General features: G+C 48.2%; 6 protein-coding genes across 6 annotated transcripts in view; 3 read left to right on the plus strand and 3 right to left on the minus strand.

The window, feature by feature from the left end:
- Positions 1 to 72: 72 nt before the first annotated feature.
- On the minus strand, positions 73 to 3747 carry UREG_02324 (uncharacterized protein; the record flags this gene model as incomplete). Its single annotated transcript, XM_002542762.1, has 4 exons — positions 73 to 804; positions 863 to 2187; positions 2271 to 3551; positions 3735 to 3747. The coding sequence occupies 4 exons, from the start codon at positions 3745 to 3747 to the stop codon at positions 73 to 75; spliced, it is 3351 nt and encodes a 1116-aa protein (XP_002542808.1).
- Positions 3748 to 4056: 309 nt separating this feature from the next.
- UREG_02325 (uncharacterized protein) lies at positions 4057 to 7488 on the plus strand (the record flags this gene model as incomplete). Its single annotated transcript, XM_002542763.1, has 1 exon — positions 4057 to 7488. The coding sequence occupies one exon, from the start codon at positions 4057 to 4059 to the stop codon at positions 7486 to 7488; it is 3432 nt and encodes a 1143-aa protein (XP_002542809.1).
- Positions 7489 to 8278: 790 nt separating this feature from the next.
- UREG_02326 (sphingolipid long chain base-responsive protein LSP1) lies at positions 8279 to 9665 on the plus strand (the record flags this gene model as incomplete). The annotated part of the gene is made up of 5 exons (XM_002542764.1): positions 8279 to 8396; positions 8428 to 8565; positions 8615 to 8748; positions 8802 to 8985; positions 9118 to 9665. 5 exons carry the CDS (start codon positions 8279 to 8281, stop codon positions 9663 to 9665), a joined length of 1122 nt encoding a protein of 373 aa, XP_002542810.1.
- An 861-nt stretch (positions 9666 to 10526) lies between these two features.
- Positions 10527 to 15069, minus strand: UREG_02327 (uncharacterized protein; the record flags this gene model as incomplete). Its single annotated transcript, XM_002542765.1, has 4 exons — positions 10527 to 11359; positions 11412 to 12033; positions 12093 to 14500; positions 14709 to 15069. 4 exons carry the CDS (start codon positions 15067 to 15069, stop codon positions 10527 to 10529), a joined length of 4224 nt encoding a protein of 1407 aa, XP_002542811.1.
- Positions 15070 to 15789: 720 nt separating this feature from the next.
- UREG_02328 (40S ribosomal protein S11) lies at positions 15790 to 16614 on the plus strand (the record flags this gene model as incomplete). Its single annotated transcript, XM_002542766.1, has 3 exons — positions 15790 to 15967; positions 16188 to 16426; positions 16546 to 16614. The coding sequence occupies 3 exons, from the start codon at positions 15790 to 15792 to the stop codon at positions 16612 to 16614; spliced, it is 486 nt and encodes a 161-aa protein (XP_002542812.1).
- A 517-nt stretch (positions 16615 to 17131) lies between these two features.
- UREG_02329 (uncharacterized protein) overlaps positions 17132 to 17755 on the minus strand; it is a gene marked incomplete at both ends in the record, with an annotated part of 1664 nt that continues 1040 nt past the window's right edge. The window contains one exon of the mRNA XM_002542767.1: positions 17132 to 17704. Coding sequence (XP_002542813.1) covers positions 17132 to 17704 — 573 coding nt within the window. The remainder of the gene's footprint in view (positions 17705 to 17755) is intronic.

A 17755-nucleotide genomic window follows, 5' to 3' on the forward strand; every position in this document is an offset into this window, starting at 1 on the left:
GCGGTTGTAGAATTTATATTCCATTCTTCAGGAGAGGCCGGACATCAAGCTCAAAGCGCAGTCATCCACCGTTCAATCTACTTTCCACATATCCATTCCCACCCCGCACACCACCAAGTGATGCTTCTCCCTCCCGTCTTCGGCAGAGGTTAGAACCTCCAGAGACGATATATCGGCAACAGCAGAATACATATCCTGCCTCAAGGTAACAGTCACATCCGCCGTTTGCGTTTGCCGACTGCCTTGAATAAACCATATTTTCAACCGCTGGTCATTTCCCGAAGACGCAATACTAACATCAAACCCGCCTTCACGGCGACGCCCAACACCGCCAATCACTGCAATTGCATTGATCGCCGACGCATGCGCGCGCGGCAGCAGTGTCGAGGTAAACGATGCGGTGCCTTCTGTTGAACCCGACAGCGTAAGCCGCGAGACGGATAGCGAGTTATCATCGCCTCCGCAGATTACGAGTAAATCTGTCTCTGAGATCTGGAGCAGCTCCATCGCTTTGATGCTGCTCTGGTGGACGGGGTGCCGATGACTGTGTTCTAGCTCGAATGGAACGGCGGGTATTTCGCGGGTTGGATCTCGCTGCACGGCGGCTTCGTGGATGTGGAATATCGAGCCAAGAGAATGTGTGAGATTCCAGAGTGCGAGATGCCTGTCGGTTGAACTGGTGAGGAGGTGTAATTCCTGTCCTGAAATAATGAAGCGGATATGCGTGAGGCAATTTGTCGAGTATTGGCCCCGTGCGATGAGCTCAAAGGATCCCCCCGAAGCGCCAGGTTCGTAGTAAAACACCTAAAAGTCTATCAGTACAAAATGAAAAGCTTGCGGATCAGAGAACTTCAAAGCTTACCGTAACAACTGAATTCGAATATGCCAACCCAAGCAAAAAGGCATCAGCATTGCCTAGCCTGAGCATATCAAAATGCATAATACGAAGATCAGAAACCGGCTTGCTCTTTGGACATTCCCCCGAAAACATGGCTCCAATGCCAAACCCGGGAATCGATGATATTCTCCAGACAAACAGTTCCTCACATCCTGAGCTGCTAAAGAGGAATCGGCCACAAGGAGACCATTGCAGATGCTGAATACCCGCTGTGTGCTTTTTCAGGGTCAATTTGCACATCAGCTCACGGCCTGATAGACCCGAACCCGTTACTTCAGGGAAGAAAAAACGAATGGTTGTGTCTTCGGCTCCTGTAGCGAGTATTTGGAGCGGGTTTCGACTATCATTAACGAAATGATTCGAACAGTGTGCGGATTTAATTTCCCTTCCATGTCCACCAGCCCTTAGGACTCTGTGCGATGGATTCACACTGGAAAATAAGTAGAGGCGGGAGGCTTTCGTCCAAATCAGCATTCTACGTCCTTCACCATCGGATTTATATGCCCACATCCGATGACAGCCTCCGCATTCTGCAGCCATTAATTCTGTTTGCGTTGACTCGTTCCACACAATGAAATAAATACCCTTGAATCCATACAGAATCAGGTCATTTGTCTTAGGGTCTAACGCGGCTCCTTCGATATTGGGGCCGAAAGGCGGACACGCCTTATGCAAAGTCCGGATCGTGACTAGTCGGGAGTCTCCGTTCTGGGTTTGGATCAAATGAAGTTGGTAATAGCCATCCCGTCCAGTAGTGACGATAGTATGTTTATTTTGCTTTCCATCGTCTGATGCTTGCAAACTGATAATTGAAGTAATAGCATCATTTGCATGGACTCCAGGTGAATGGAAGATAGGATCAATCTGGCCAGTGTCCGAAGTTGTGTCGAGCCCATATATGGCAATATCTCCGTGCCTTGACCCTAATATGAGCCAGGGAATCGTTCTCAAAGACAAAGCAGCAGTCACCAAGAAAGTTGGTGGCAGGTTCAACACTATTTTAGACACAACTTCAGTCTCCGTATGAGATCGAACTGTGAATAAAATCGCCTTGGCACTGTTCACAAATACCGTGATAAAGGACGTACATGTAGTGCCAGAAACACGGGTTTTGCCGGGATTGACGATAAAGATGCCTGATAATTTTGATTCGGTTTGGGTTATTTTATTAATGGACTTTGTACCATGGTGGTATAACCATATTGCACCGGCTGGTGATCCAATAATTGCTATACCTGAACGGGCGTCTCCGGACGACAGGCATTGGGAGCCCACGCCTTCAAGAGTGCCTATGACGCTCCAGGATACCAGTGGGTTTGATGGCGGCCTTCCCGCTTCGGCCATCTTCAGATGAAATTTGACCAAGAATAACTTTTCCTTGAAGGTGCAATAGCGATGAAGCTGTCATCGGACACGAAACTATAGCATGCAGGCCTTCCACCCTTTTTGCGGTTCGCAGTATTCTCGTTTCCAAGGCCTAAGTTGTGCAGCATTTCGTCAGGCGAATAATCACCTGTTGACTCCCCTGAAATACGCAAGGAAGCTGAGTTTCGATCTAGTGTAAATGAAACCAGGTTGCCATCTGCACCTCCAGAGTAAATGTTGAACGCATTGGGTTGTTTGCCAATGGCTATCGACCAAATATTCTTGCCCGTGTGGTATGCATGCGTGGATATGTGGTTAATTGCAGCATTTCCTGTGAATATTCGATGGTCGCCTTGGGCAGCTCCTTGTTGGATCTGACAGTTCCATAGCTGGCAGGTTCCATCCTCTCCGCGAGATAAGAGGCTGAAAATTACGTGATCCCGGGAAGAAGAGATATCTAAGAAATAAACACCCCATATTCGCGATGCATGGCCCATTGTTTTTGCTACGCATGCGTCTTGGTCCAGGTTGAAAGCGTCATCGGCTATAGCTCCAAATCCGGTTGAACGCGGCAATCGATCCTTGGATAGACCATCGCGGTTGTGGAATATGGCAGAGCCGCAAGCAGATATATCCCAGATTCGAATCGTTCGATCATCGCTGCAGCTTGCGAGAAATCGCCGTTTCGACGACTCATTCTCGATCTGGATTTCTTCTGAGATATTGACTCCAAATATCGAGCCTTCGTGGCCCGTGAAGTAGTGGTGCACACAAATTGAGTAGTTCAAAAATGGAGAACTGTTTCCAGAGACAGATTCCAAATAACATGTCCACACAATGATTTCTCCAAACACGGTGCCTGCAGCAACTAAAATAGTGTTCGGTGAAGTCCAAGTAATATCCGCGGAGTACAGAATTGGCTTTGATTTAGGGGCGATGTCATGTAATTCGAAGTTAACTCCTGATTGTTCTGAATCGAATTTCAGCTCCACGCCGAGGACCACATTGTGTGCGGTGATCAAACTCCCGGTATACCTTGATGGCAATTCTGCGTTGTCCACAGGCGGGCAGTAAAAGCTAGCATCCAATATCCAGTCCGGACAAACAAACTCCGAGCTGAGAAAGGTGACTGGAAAGTTTCCTTCAGCTTTGGCGCTTTCTAGATCGATTTCTAGTAGCCGGAGCGATTGCCCTCCCCAAACAAGGATTTTGCATCCGGGCCGTGACAAAGGGTCACTCAAAATTAGGATGCCATGGACATTATTTCTTTGAAAGACCTGACGACGATCTAGGACTTGTCCAGTAGCATCATTAGTTATGACCATGTACGGGCCATGGCCGCTGAGAACAAGGTCATTCTCCAATATCTTCAAGACTTGAATTGCCGTAATTGGCAGACAAGCGTCCAGGTTCTACCAGGTCGTTAGCTCTGCTGCTTAGCCTCCAGTCGGCGTTGATTCCATTGACGGACCTCTGATACGCATGACATCGAATTGTGCCGTTGATGTGCCACCGAGTCCAAAGAGAAAATTGGTCAATATCGGGCTTCCTGCTGTGATGTGCTGAAAGCCAGCCGGGCCATCTTAGTCAGCAATATGACACGCTATTCCCAGTCGGGATAAATTAAGCACGTGAGTTCGTGTTTCGCGCAACTTCAACGTCGTGATGAGTGGCGACCACCGGACTCAAGGCCAAAGCATCAACTCTCCAAGATGAAGCCAGTCCCAGGCTAGGCTTTGCAATGCCCTCCTCTCCTTTGCGGCTTCTCTGTGCAGTCTGTACGCTTGTGAATCATGGGTGTCACAGGCCTGTGGACTGTGCTGAAGCCTTGTGCTCGCCCGATTAAACTTGAAACCCTAAACAAAAAGCGACTCGCGGTCGATGCGTCGATATGGATATATCAGTTCTTGAAAGCGGTGCGCGATAAAGAAGGCAACGCTTTGAGAAACGCCCATATTGTTGGGTTCTTCAGGCGAATATGCAAACTACTCTATTTTGGGATCAAGCCTGTTTTCGTTTTCGACGGGGGTGCCCCGACATTGAAGCGTCAAACGATAGCTTCGAGAAAAAAGCGGAGAGAAGGTAGGAGAGAAGATGCTACTAAGACCGCGAGTAAGCTGCTGGCTGTGCAGCTACAGAAGTTGGCAGAAGAGGAGGAGATGAGACGAAAAGAGCAAAGCGCTCGGGTCGACGAACAACAGCCTTTACCAGAAAATTTGGTGTACGCAGAAGAAGTGTTTATGACTCCCAAAGAGAGGCGACAAAATCGTCAATTTCGCAAGAAGGATGCCTATCATCTTCCGGAATTAGACGTTTCTCTCGAGGAGATGGGCGCTCCAAACGACCCAAGGATTATGTCCCATGAAGAACTGGAAGAATATGCTCGTCAGTTTCATTCTGGAGAAAACATAAATCTTTATGACTTCTCCAGCATTGATTTTGACAGTCCATTTTTCTTGAGTTTGCCTGCTAGCGATCGCTACAACATTTTAAATGCGGCAAGAATAAGGAGCAGGCTCCGAATGGGCTACTCAAAAGACCAGCTTGATACAATGTTTCAAGACCGCATGGCATTTTCCAGATTTCAGATCGAACGCGTCAAGGAACGTAATGATTTGACTCAGAGGTTAATGCACATCAATGGGATGAATGGTGATGACCCGATTTATGGATCAAGCTCCCGCATTGCAGGCGAGAAAAATAAAGAATATGTTTTAGTCAAAGATAATAATGTTGAAGGGGGATGGGCACTGGGAGTTTTTGGGAACCGCGATGGCGAGCACCAGAACAAACCGATTGACCTTGAGTCGGATGACAACCAGCTTGACAATCACGAAGAATCGGAGGATGAGGACATCGAATTTGAGGATGTACCAATTTCGGGACTTAGCCAACTTCCCGACCTCCCAATTTTTGAACAAGGCGTGTTCGATCAATCCATTCCCCAACATGTACTACAAGTCTCGCAGGAAAGACGAGACCTTTATGACTCACGCCGTCAGGCAGCGGGACTTGTTCGTGAGAGGCCAATAGATACTGAAGCTGCTGATAATGATGAATTATTTGTTTCGGGCCAGATGGCACCCTCCACAGGAGGCTATGACCCGCTTTTCGAGGATAACGATGATGAAAACCTCCGTCGAGCTATTCAGTTGTCACTGGAAAAACCAAATGATTCTGATAACGAAGAGGACATGGCCAGATTTCCATTTCCAGATGGACAATCGAACTTGTTGAACCCCGCTGCCGATGCCTCAGCCCGGGATTCTACAAAGCAAGTACTAGAGACAGAAGACAATGGAGTGGACCTATTCGCCGCCATAGCAAAGTCTCAACCTATCCATCCGAGCTCTACCGTGCAGTCGTCGGCCCGTCAGTTCAACGGGCCGCTTCCGTTCAAGCCATTCAAAGTTACGAAAATTACGAAAAGCGGAACCGCCCGAATAGATTCGGTTGGCGAGGCCGCCGGCGGGTTTGAGCGGACTGAAAATAATGAACCCATAAAATCCAAGCCTTTACCGCCTTGGTTTTCAGGGAACAAACAACGACAAGAGTTTATCGAACAGGAACCCGACGGGGAATATTCTGGTGAAAGCCGATATCAGCAGACGACTCAGTATAGTGATATTTCAGCTAATTCAAAGCCCGTGGAGGTAATCGATTTAGTTGAAGACGGGTCCCCCAAGTCCCCCAACGTCGAAATCGAGTCACGTTTCCCGCCTACAGTGCAACGTTCTCTACGTTCTGAGTCCGAAGTTTTTGACGATAAACAACACAAAGAACCAAGTCGCTCTCCAGCCAAATCAAATATTGGGTTATTATTTGAGAGTGCGGGATCTGCGGCTGTTGTATCAGACGCCATAAAAAACGATGCAAGCATGGAGAGTCCTGTTTTGGAGCAAACTGTGAAAGAGAAATCTCCAACGGCAGAATTTGAAGACGTGGATATATCTCGGGTTATTGGAGCCGGAGTTAACCCTAGTTCACATCCGGTGATCCCCCTTGAGCTAGCAGAGGATACAACACAAGAACTATTCGAAGAAGTCCAGTTTTCCGATCCCGAGGAGGCTGAATTAATTCATCAGCTTGCAGCCGAGACGGAGGAATACGCCAGGTTCGCTTCTACGCTAAACTTCAAAAGCCAAGCCGAAAATGCAGATGCGTTTGATCGCGAATTGAAGCAGTTACGCGCCCAGCAGAAAAAGGACAGAAGAGACGCCGATGAGGTATCACACATAATGGTTACTGAATGCCAGCAGTTATTGAAACTGTTTGGGCTCCCTTATATCACCGCTCCAATGGAAGCCGAGGCGCAGTGCGCGGAGCTAGTATCTTTGGGCCTCGTTGATGGCATCGTAACAGACGATAGCGATACATTTCTCTTTGGCGGCACGAGAGTATACAAGAACATGTTCAATCAGGCCAAATTCGTGGAATGTTACCTTGTTAGCGACTTGGAGAAAGAGTATTCCCTCGATCGCAAAAAGCTCATTAGCTTCGCGCATTTGCTGGGCAGCGATTACACTGAAGGCATCCCCGGCATCGGCCCGGTCACCGCGCTGGAAATATTAACGGAATTTTCAGACCTTGAAGATTTCAAAGACTGGTGGTCGCAAGTGCAAATGGGAGTTTCGATTCCAGACGACGTTCATTCGAAGTTTCGAAAGAAATTCAAGAAAAATGCTGCAAAACTATTCCTTCCGCCGGCATTTCCTGATCGGCGGGTTGATGCAGCTTACTTGGAACCCGAAGTCGATTCCGATCCTTCAGCATTCCAATGGGGTGTCCCTGATTTGGAAGCGCTTCGCCACTTCCTGATGACCGCCGTTGGATGGTCCCCGGAACGGACTGACGAAGTACTCGTCCCAGTTATCCGGGATGTCAATCGCAGGGAGCTGGAAGGCACCCAAGCCAATATTACACAATTTTTCGAAGGTTCTCAAGGTGCCGGTGCTTTTGCTCCACAGCGCCGGACAGGTGGCCAGAGTCGCATGGAGAAAGCATTCACGCGGCTGAGAGACGAAACCGCAGCCAAGCGAAAAGCCGACGACGCAGGGAGCACGTCGGTTCCTACGATCGAAATTGAAGATCCAGAACGCCATGCACCTGAACCATCGAGGAAAAGGCAGAACAAGGGTCGGGCACCAATGGTTCACGATAATGAACTTGGGCAAGGCACAGAAAAAAGCCGGAAGAAGAAACGAAAAGCCACCAATGCTAGCTGATGACTGATGAACGGTAATGTACCAAATTATGACATGGCGCGTTTAGAATGAAGGTAGACCAGGATTTTGCAGAAGAAGCGCCTGGTTCGGTGGAAGTATCTGCTATATATCTTTGGTGCTTATTGGCTGGTTAGGCCTGGATAGACAGAATATCGAGCTCAATTTTGCGTGAACCAGATAAATATTCAAGTCAATTGAAGTCTAGATGACCAGTTTCGCCGTCAACCAGGCTCCTGTAAACCTACATGAACGAGAGCTTGCTGCAAATAGCTGCAATTAGCTTCGAGTAGGTCGATGACGCACAATCGTTATAGCCAGCTGGTGCTTTAACCCCTAGGCATTTTGGCTTTGTCTAGAGTGTATGCAAGTGACAGCTGATGGATGTAGAGAACAGGTCTTTCCGCCGAGCTCTCGTTGATATCGGGCTTTGGCAGTGACAGCCGCGCGATCGTGACTGACATCACCGCCAAAGCTTGCTGCAATCTCCCTCTTCATCCCCCCTTCGTGTCTCCCGCTCTCACCCTTCCAACCCACGGACTGACTATTTAGCAAAGTGATCTATCTTGTTCTCTCGCTGAAAGCTTGCAGCTAACTCGCAATCTATCTCCCTAAGGAGCTCATCAGCTTGGCTCGCGTTCCCCGCCTTGACTACTTGTCACTTCTGTCGACGACGACTCGACACAGCAGCAGGACACCGCCCAGTCACGGCTAGTAGCCGTATCTCGCTTCGTTTCAAGGATATCGTTTCAACTTCTTCTCTCAGATTTAGCTCGGCAATTGTATTTTCACCATGCATCGTACGTATTCCATGCGCCATTCCCGGGCGCCTACGGCTTCACAGGTTGAAAACCCACCCCCTCCGCTTTCGACCACCAAAACGAGTAGGATCTTTGGAGGCGGCAGCTTAGGTGAGTTTTGATATATTTCTGATCCCTTCAGCGGCGTCGACGTCGGCTTGGTCGTCTCATGCGTTAGGCGCAAAGCTCGAATCGGTGCCGCCTGCCGTTCTTTCACAATACTACCCTGAATCTACCAAAGATTTCTTAGCGGATAACGCTGGGTCACTCTGGTCTCATTGTCTGTTGCATCTAGCCATACTTATGCTAACTTGTTTCGAATCTCCTAGGTCATGCCTTCCGAAAATCAGCCGCCGGAGCGTTCGGCCCTGACCTAGCGAAAAAGCTCTCACAGCTTGTTAAAATGGAAAAGAATGTAATGAGAAGCATGGAGCTGGTCGGGAGGGAGCGGATGGAAGTGGCTGTATGTTTTGGCAGTCCTCTTATCATGGCACTTGGATACTAACCAGGGTCAAGCAACAACTCTCGATTTGGGGCGAAGGTTGTGATGAGGACGTATCGGACGTCACTGATAAACTCGGAGTTTTAATATACGAAGTTGGCGAGCTGGAAGATCAATTGGTTGACCGATATGACCAATACCGTGTTACGATCAAAAGTATTCGCAATATTGAGGCATCAGTGCAACCAAGCAGAGACAGTATGGAGCTCCTGACTACCAATCGCTTTCTGATGTAGGGCACTGACTAGAGTCTTCACATAGGGAAGCAAAAAATCACGGACCAGATTGCTCAATTAAAGTACAAAGACCCTAACTCACCCCGGCTGGTAGTTTTGGAGCAAGAATTGGTCAGAGCAGAAGCGGAATCTCTTGTCGCAGAGGCACAGCTCTCAAATATCACTCGCGAGAAAGTCAAATCCGCCTTCAGTTATCAATTCGATTCTCTTCGGGAACATTGTGAAAAGCTAGCTATCATTGCTGGTTATGGAAAACACCTTCTCGAATTGATCGACGACACTCCCGTGACGCCTGGCGAGACACGGCCTGCTTATGATGGTTATGAAGCGAGCAAAGCGATTATCCAAGACTGTGAAGAAGCACTAACTAATTGGGTCTCATCCAATGCCGCTGTCAACTCCAAGCTATCGGCCCGATCACGTACACTCTCCCAGAGGCGTCGTAGCAACATGGGTAGGAGTCGAGATGGTGTGGATCTAGCGGGTCAGGACCTGCCGATGCGAGGCGATAGAGACTCTTGGGTTCAAGCCCAGGAACACTCCGGATACTCTCAATCCCACGCCGAAGAAGAATACGATGGCGATGAAGTGGTTGCAAGCGGCGAGATTGATAGCCGGACAGAAGAAAGACTGGCCGAGTGATCATCTTCAGATTGAACTAACTGCCCGCAGGAACTTTTGCGGTTTTCCAAGTCGTTTCCCACCGCTTGTCGCGATAATATTCATACCTTCAACACGCATCCATAGTCGACAGGAGTTTAGCGTTTCAAGATTCTTCATAATTCTACAAGGACACGAGTATTGTGGCCCTTCGTTGCACATAAATTTGGGCGGACCCTCTTTCAAGCAAACGGTGATACACAACTCACCACAACCTATTCTTATTCCCCTTGTATCTTGATATTATATGCAGCTTTGATTTCTGATTTTTCTTTTTTTTCAATTGAGAAGAGGATGGCGCCCGAATATGGAAGGAAAATGCTATTATCATAGGTGTTGGGGGAGATCTGTTGCTTTTGCGGAGTACCTTTCGGGTTTTCGGGGTTGCTCATAGCTTGTGACAAGGTAAAGAGAAGGCGATCATGTCTTCCTTGACCAGCAACTACCTTTGGCTGGTCCTACTTAATTCTCTTTTTCTCTTGATTGTTAGCTGTTGTCAGTGTTTGATTTGGTGTTTGAAAGGGTGCTTTTCTTGTGTGTTTTGATTGATGTCGCTCATTTCTTCAGCACTTGTAAGATAGATCCATATAATAATATCTTTACCCTCACTGTTCCGTCCAATTGGCGATAGAGGATAAGAACATCAAAGTACTCTGCAGAGCAAGCTGCAAAAATATTCTTGTGTTTCCAGACTGGCTTGAGAGCTATATCGCCTGAAAGACTGACAAGTACGAAGGATTCGCCCTATCAAAGCTAGATCATTTACGCCACCTATCAAATCCCCCCTCAAACAATGTGGCCGCCTGGAAAATGAAGTTCAAAAATGGGTTTAAAAACGCCAGTTTAACAAAACACCTTCCTTTCCAATTCCTTTACAGCATCCCTCCATAGACCTTTTCCAAATGCTTTCCCTTTCCCATCCTGCCGCTGAACCAACTGTGTAAGAAACTCACCAATTCGCTCCTCAGACATGTCTAACTCGTCATCACTCTTTGAGAAACCGTAAATTTTACCCGCAGACACATCAACGTCCACGTCAACCTCCACCTCGTGCCCTTCAATTTCGCTTTTCGCGAGCACGGGGCGGGGCTTGATAGTAAAGTCAACATCGATCCTGGCTTTGCATTTGCCCCCAACCGGAACTATGGGTGCCAATGGAGATTTCTTGTGGCGTTTCGTTTCTGTTCTGTAGCCGAGAAGGATACATCGAACTTTGAGCAATGCCGGCTCCCCAGGGTTGGCTTCAACGGTCTTGGATTTAGTAACGCCACAGTATCCAAGCATGCAGATCTCGTTTCGCATGGAAGAGGCCGTACTCCATGTTCGGGAGATACCAGAGAGAAATGCTTTGGGAGACATGGATGATTGGGTAAGATGGGATATACGCATACGGAGAGCATGAAGCATCAGTGCCATCTCAGCGGTTAGACCAACATCGCCCGCGGTGGCTGCTCGGCTGGATTGTGGTGAGTAACAAAGCATGACAGGCATATTTTTCGACTGTCGACCCTTGGCTGAGTTAGAAGTTGATTGGAAGTGAAATGCTTCTGGGTGGAAGTCAAGTTTAAGCTCGTCGCCATATCGCATAGAGAGCGTTGCGCCGTCTTTCGAATCAGGGGTTGGATTTACGGATATAATCGTCCAGCCAGAGCTTCTCTCCAGGTCTTGGGCAGCAGCTGTTACGGATTAGTGCTTCAATCCTATACCCAAACAATTTGGATTGCTCACCTTTCAGATTATAAACTTCCTTTACACTCCACCCCCGGCGTTCTTCTAGAATGTGGTCTGCTTCTTGAATTTCCTTCAGTAATTGCATCCGTTGCTTTGTCCCCTTCTCGATGATATCAGAACTCTTCTCTAAATTTGATTGTGCTTCATGCAAATCCCTTTTCCGTTGAGTTATTTCGAGTTCCATGGTCTTTAGTTTCTCTCTGGCCTGCTTCAGTTGTTCTTGATCGCAGTTTTCCATCTCCTCTACTGCTTTCTGAAGATTATGTGCGTCAATTTGTAGCCTCGCCTGTTTCTCAATCAGCTCAGGCACAATGTTATCCAACAATATCTCTTTCTTCGATAGCACTTCGGCGTCTTGATTCATCTCCTCAACGTGACGATTTAAGCCTTGTTTTAAACCCTCAAGAAGCTTCATGCGCCATTCATACCACATAGATTTACTTAAAAGCCTGGCGTGAGCTTTGACGTTGCGGAACTGATTATCCATTAACAGACGGATATCAGGCGGCGCGGTAACATATTCTTGGAAGAGGGGAGGGTTTTCAGCATAAGTTTCAGCTTCGATCGAACGAATTATTCGTCGACCTTCAGAGATATATGATTTAAGCTCGCGACAAGACTAGGAAGACACGGTTAGAAAAAACATAACACTTCACTTCTTACAGGCAAAACACTCACGTGTTGATATAGCTCCAGCATGGGAATGGTGCAAAAACCGGCAGCAACACAATCCTCAAGGTTGATGTCTTTTGACCCCTCATCATTGTCATCTACGATATGCTTTTTGTCGGTATCAGGAGCTAAGGTGTGCCGCCGCTTTGTTGTAGTGAGCTCCATGAAATGAATATTTGTCATCTCGAGAAACTCCGATAACTGTAGAGGTTTAGCCTCCACCACAGCAGGATTCGAATCTCCATCGGCGACGATCTCAGCTTCAGGAGTAATACCATGGCGTTGGGCATTCGCCGAAGCTTCGAGTTCAGTTCCTTTAAACTGTGATGGCTCACGGGTAGCTACAACGGTCCGGAAGGGCGACTCTCTTGTCTTATTGGGGGAAAACCGAGATATTCTTCCTACGGTTTCCGCTTTGGAAGGAGGAGCTGGAAGTTTGATTTTTTTGACAGGGCTAGATTCTCTAGCCCTAAGTCGCTTTGGTGTGTCCTCTTCGTCCTCTTCCATGTCAAGTTCAACGGGCCGTTTTCCTAGTACGCCTTTGGCACTTCCAACGTGTAAACTTTTGCGGCTTTTGAGTTTGTTCTTCTTTGGAGTCAGGCTAGATATCAGATCCCGGATGTTCTGTCCAGCGTCACACCCGGTAGATGGGCTACCCGTTCCTAGAGTGCCATGCTGGTCGCACTTTTGTAGCTCTTCTTTACTGCCGCCCCTTTTGAGCTCGCTCGGCTCGTTGAACCGAACACCTCGTGTTATCTGTGCTTTCGGGGTAAACTCTTGTGCATCTTCTCCGATTGATCGTCTCCTGTCCAAGATAGCAGCCACAATAGGCGATCCAAGGCCTTCTTTGTCAATGCCTAATCCCGAGGGCGATCGTCTACGGGCCTGGAAGACGATCGTGGGGGTGGATTGTCCCTTTTCCTTGTTGTGATGAAAAATAGACCCCGGCGTCAACGTGGGTTGATGGGATTCCGGTTTGGATATCTTTTTTGGAGACAAATGGGCCTTTCGCGATGGTGGAGTGGTTGTAGGAGTGGTAGGCGTTACCGATTTCAGGGAGTGGGGGGACTTCCGAACCGACGGAGCCCTTTTGACTGGTGTTATTTGGCCAGAAACTGATTTTGTCGGGGTTGTAGAGAAGTGAGCTCCTGAACTTCTTGATTTCCCTGGGTTGAGCCGCATGTTCGACAAGCTAGGGCTTCCATCATAGAACGGCACAGATGTAACACGCAATGGTGTTGTAGGTTTCGGCGGAGATGGCATAATGTTTTCTTGAAACGGCGAGCTAACAGGTTCTGGTTCTAAATCATCATTGCGTCTAGCGCTTGCGGTGGGCCGAAGAGACGGTAAAATTTTGCCAATTGCGTTGGTCATTTCCATTCCAAAAGTTTCGTCCTCGAGAGGCTCTGTCTGCTCTTCGATAGGAGGGAGTATGCCTCCCACAGCCCCAGTCATATCCATATCCACTTCCGTTAGATCTGGGTAAAGAGGGTCGCTCTCCGGTTCATGAGTTCCATATGTCTGCTCCCCGTTCGTGATTGAGATCCCCTGCTGGGGAATATTCTTTTTAAGCACGCCCCCAACAACCGATGTAAATTCCATGGTCATCTCCTCGTCTTCTGCGATATCACTATCTCCAGAAAAGCCCTTTGAAGGCGAGAGGTCCTTATGAATGCCGCCGATCACATTCGTAAACTCCATGGTCTGTTCATCCGTATGTGATATTGCGGTAGATAACCGTCGGCCGATTTTAGAGCCATACTCAGAATCCTTATTTTCCTTCTGTAAAAGGATTCCTCCAACCGGTTTCGTCAAATCCATACCATCCTCGACGTCGTCCTCGCCAGGTTGAGATTGCGGATATCCCGTTGACTGACGAAAGGGGTTCATATTCTCTTGGTCAAGTCGCGAGCTCAAGTCCTCAGCATCAAGCTCCGAGCGATCAGCCCCTCTCTTAATCCATGGTTTAAAGGCGCCAGCGATTTCATGGTTGGCATATGCTACAGATAAATCTTCATTTTCATCATAATCAATGCCGTTTGTCCCAGCAATCCGCGCCGCTAGCCGCAACGATTGATCAAGCCGAGTGCTTGAGTCAGTGTTGGAACCATCGGAACGCGTTGATACCACTGAACGGCCGGTCGCATTGTCAAGACTCATTGCAGTGCTTTCATTATCGACGTCTGAGTCCGAAATGTCATCATCATTGTCGGGAGCTAAAGAGGCTATACCAGTATCGTCACCATCTAAGTCACCACTAAATGGACTTGAAGAAAATGCGTCGTCGATATTATCTAACTCATCTGGAGAAATCCCGGAACTGCGCCTCCGACTCCGTTGGTGTAGGTGCCGCTGGTCCGCCGGAGAGAATTGTTCGAGGTCATTGTTTTCTTCATCAGGAGTATAAGGAGGATCTGATGGGTGAGTCTGAGGTGCTGATGTCAATGAAGAAGCTCGTCGGGTGGAATTAGAAGTGGAGGAAGCTGTTGAATCTTCCAATAGCTCAACAACATTCCACGTATGTAGTGTAGCCTCTGGAGCAAAAGAAACTCGCCGATTTGCTTTGCAGGTGTTAATAATTTTGTTATATGTGCCCAAATAAATCAAGATTTCGTCACATACCCATAGATTTCCTTCGAGCGGCGCGCTGCTCGAGTGCCAGCTGTTTCGCGCGCTCATGCTTCTCCCTCGCGTCTCGCTCTCTTTCCGCTATTTGTCGTTCTTGCTCAGATCGCGATTGTCCCCCGTTACGGGCCGGGGTAGGGTTGAATGTATCATAAGGGTTTGGCAGGTTTTCAGTCCCAACGACGGGGGCAGAGGGTGGAGTAGAAAAGTCAATAAGAAGATTCTTGCCTGTATAATTACTCGGTCGTTGGGGGCTGCGCGCGGGTGTTTTTCTTCGCGTTTCTTCGAATGTCGGAATGGATTGGAGCGGGGATACCGGGATTGCAGGTTTAAGAATCGATTTTAAAGGAAACGGCATGACAGACTGGAACATAACAGCGGTCAGTAAGCAGACGGCCTGATTTCCAAAGACGTCAGTACCTTGCGCCGGTTCCCGCTCCCGTTTTTCAGCGCATCGAGCCCTCCTGGCCCGAGACTCTTACTTCGAAGCTTTTTATCCCTTCCGGGTTTTGTCTGTAGGCTCGTCCTCTTGGTTGCAGCTGCATCTAGTGCAAAATTCTCCTTATCACCACCGTTCCGGAGGCTTGTTTGGGGTATCGGCGCGATAGACCGCCGTGATCGAGGGCGAGCATCACCTCTGGAGGCCATTGCCTGCGCGTCGCAGAAACCAAAGCACTGACTCCGGAAAGACAAACAACAATGGGGTATCTGTAGCCAACTAAAATCCAAAGCGCGTGAGACTCCAATCCTAGCCCAAAAGTCATCAATCAATCGACCGTTCAACGATCTCCAGCGAGGCTTGTCGTCTGATTGCTCGAGAGACGGAGGTCGCGTCACTGGCGTCCGTTTCCGGACTAGCGCTGTAAACAAACCAAAAAGCCCTAGCCGAGACCCACTAGTTCCAAACAGGACTAGCGCCGTTTGCCGGCTCCCACATTGAATTCGGCGGTTTGTTCGACCACACACAATCTGGAAGAAAAATCGACGACGAACCGATCGACTCAACCAACAACAACTCCCCGCCCGCCAGCTCGAGAAACCCTCCCGAGTCAGTGTTGGAAGCCGATATACCGCGATTATGGCGACAGAGTTGACCGTGCAGTCGGAGCGCGCTTTCCAGAAGCAGCCCCATATCTTCCTCAACTCGAAGGTCAAGTCCAAGAGCAAGAAGGTCGGAAAGGGTGGCCGAAGATGGTATAAGGATGTCGGTTTAGGATTCAAGACCCCAAAGACCGCGATTGAGGGAAGCTACATCGGTATGGACGGGCCTTTTTTTCATCATGCGTTGAAGCTCCCATTGAGAACCGTCCCGGCACTCTGCGAATCTGCGACGTATAGCAAGGCTCCTCCCCCGCACAGGGATATGGAAATGCTATGCTCCGTTTCTTTTTACGCGTCAGATTGAGCGTTGTTGATGTGTTCCGCAATTCGGGTTTTGATATGGAAGTCGTCTAACATATATCTGCGCTGTAACAGATAAGAAGTGCCCATTTACCGGTCTTGTCTCCATCCGTGGCCGTATCTTGACCGGCACCGTCGTCTCGACCAAGATGCACCGTACCCTCATTATCCGCCGAGAATACCTTCACTACATCCCCAAATACAACCGTTATGAGAAGCGACACAAGAACCTTGCCGCTCACGTTTCTCCCGCTTTCCGTGTTGAAGAAGGTGACCAGGTTACCGTTGGACAGTGCAGACCTTTGAGCAAGACTGTACGTGGAAGATCCCCCTTTAGACCGTGGAGTTTTATGTGGCTGATTCCCCTGTTGGGGAATTAAACATGATGGGAAGTTTCGCGCAGTGATATCTAACAATTGTGCTTGACTTGCAGGTTCGATTTAACGTCCTCCGTGTTCTCCCCCGTACCGGCAAGGCCGTCAAGGGTTTCACCAAATTCTAAATGGGCTACGGTTAGTGGGGAGCTGTGTGATAATGAAGGGTTGGCGCGGTATATCATTGAACATGGGCGCCGGCAGCGAGCACTCCGTATAAGGAAAACCTCGAATTAGAGATCAGATATGGATGGATAACTTGCTGTCTGGCCTGAACTCGTTCGGCATGACTAAGAAATAAAATGCTCATGGCTGCCCTATGATACTCGGCCAGTTTCACTTTTGTCTTTTAAAGGGATTTTTACTATTCCGACATGATGATGGACTTTAGCTGCCAATGCCATAGGGAAATTCTTTTTTTTTCAGTTTCATTTGAAAACAAGACTTGAAGGGAGATAACTAGCATATCCGGTTACCATCAATAACTTCATACACGAGTGTAATAGTTGAGCAAACAAGTGCAAATAACGCCAGCAACCGCGCTGGGTAGCGTGTAGAATGTCCTCCTTTGTCAATTTGGTATTGAAATAAAAAAAAAAAAAAAAAAAAAAATACCACAGTTCAAAGTAAGGCAACGCACAGGAGTCAATATCCCATAATTTTTGCTATCCGCTCTCGGCGTATGGCGAATACGTCTTTCATTTCTTGATCCAATGCTTGTGGTTGGTCCAATAATCCCTCTTGATCAATTGATTCGTCCTGATCGAATACTTCCTCTCGAGTGAATGGTTGCTGTTGATCGAGTGGTCTGTTGCGATGTAATAATCCCTCTTGTCGCTGTTGATTAAACGGTGCCTCTTGCACGATTGATACATCTTGGCTGAATGGTCCCCTTGTATTGGAAGGTCGTTCTTCAGGGGTAGGTTCAGTGTTCATAATATCGTACATTTCGCAGTCAGTGTTATTATCATCGAGGCCATCAACCGTTTCCCAGTCAGGATTATCCGGATCGTCGACCATCTCCCAGTCCTCATTCGTATTCAAAGCTTGATCATCAGGACGAGGTCTTTTTCGACGATACCCATCATGAACACCATCTAAGAACAAACGGACGTTTTCGGGCTTGAAGGACTCGAATTTCCAGCCTCTAGCGATTTTCGTGGCAAGTTCATCAGCAAATTTCTCTGGCATCGCGAGTTGCAGAGAAGCTTTCCCAATCTATGACCTGTGATGTGTTGGACTGCAGTCTTATTTGCTCGCAGTCGTCTT

The sequence above is a fragment of the Uncinocarpus reesii genome, genomic scaffold, assembly GCF_000003515.1.
Source record: "Uncinocarpus reesii 1704 scaffold_1 genomic scaffold, whole genome shotgun sequence".
Taxonomy (NCBI): Eukaryota; Fungi; Ascomycota; class Eurotiomycetes; order Onygenales; family Onygenaceae; genus Uncinocarpus; species Uncinocarpus reesii.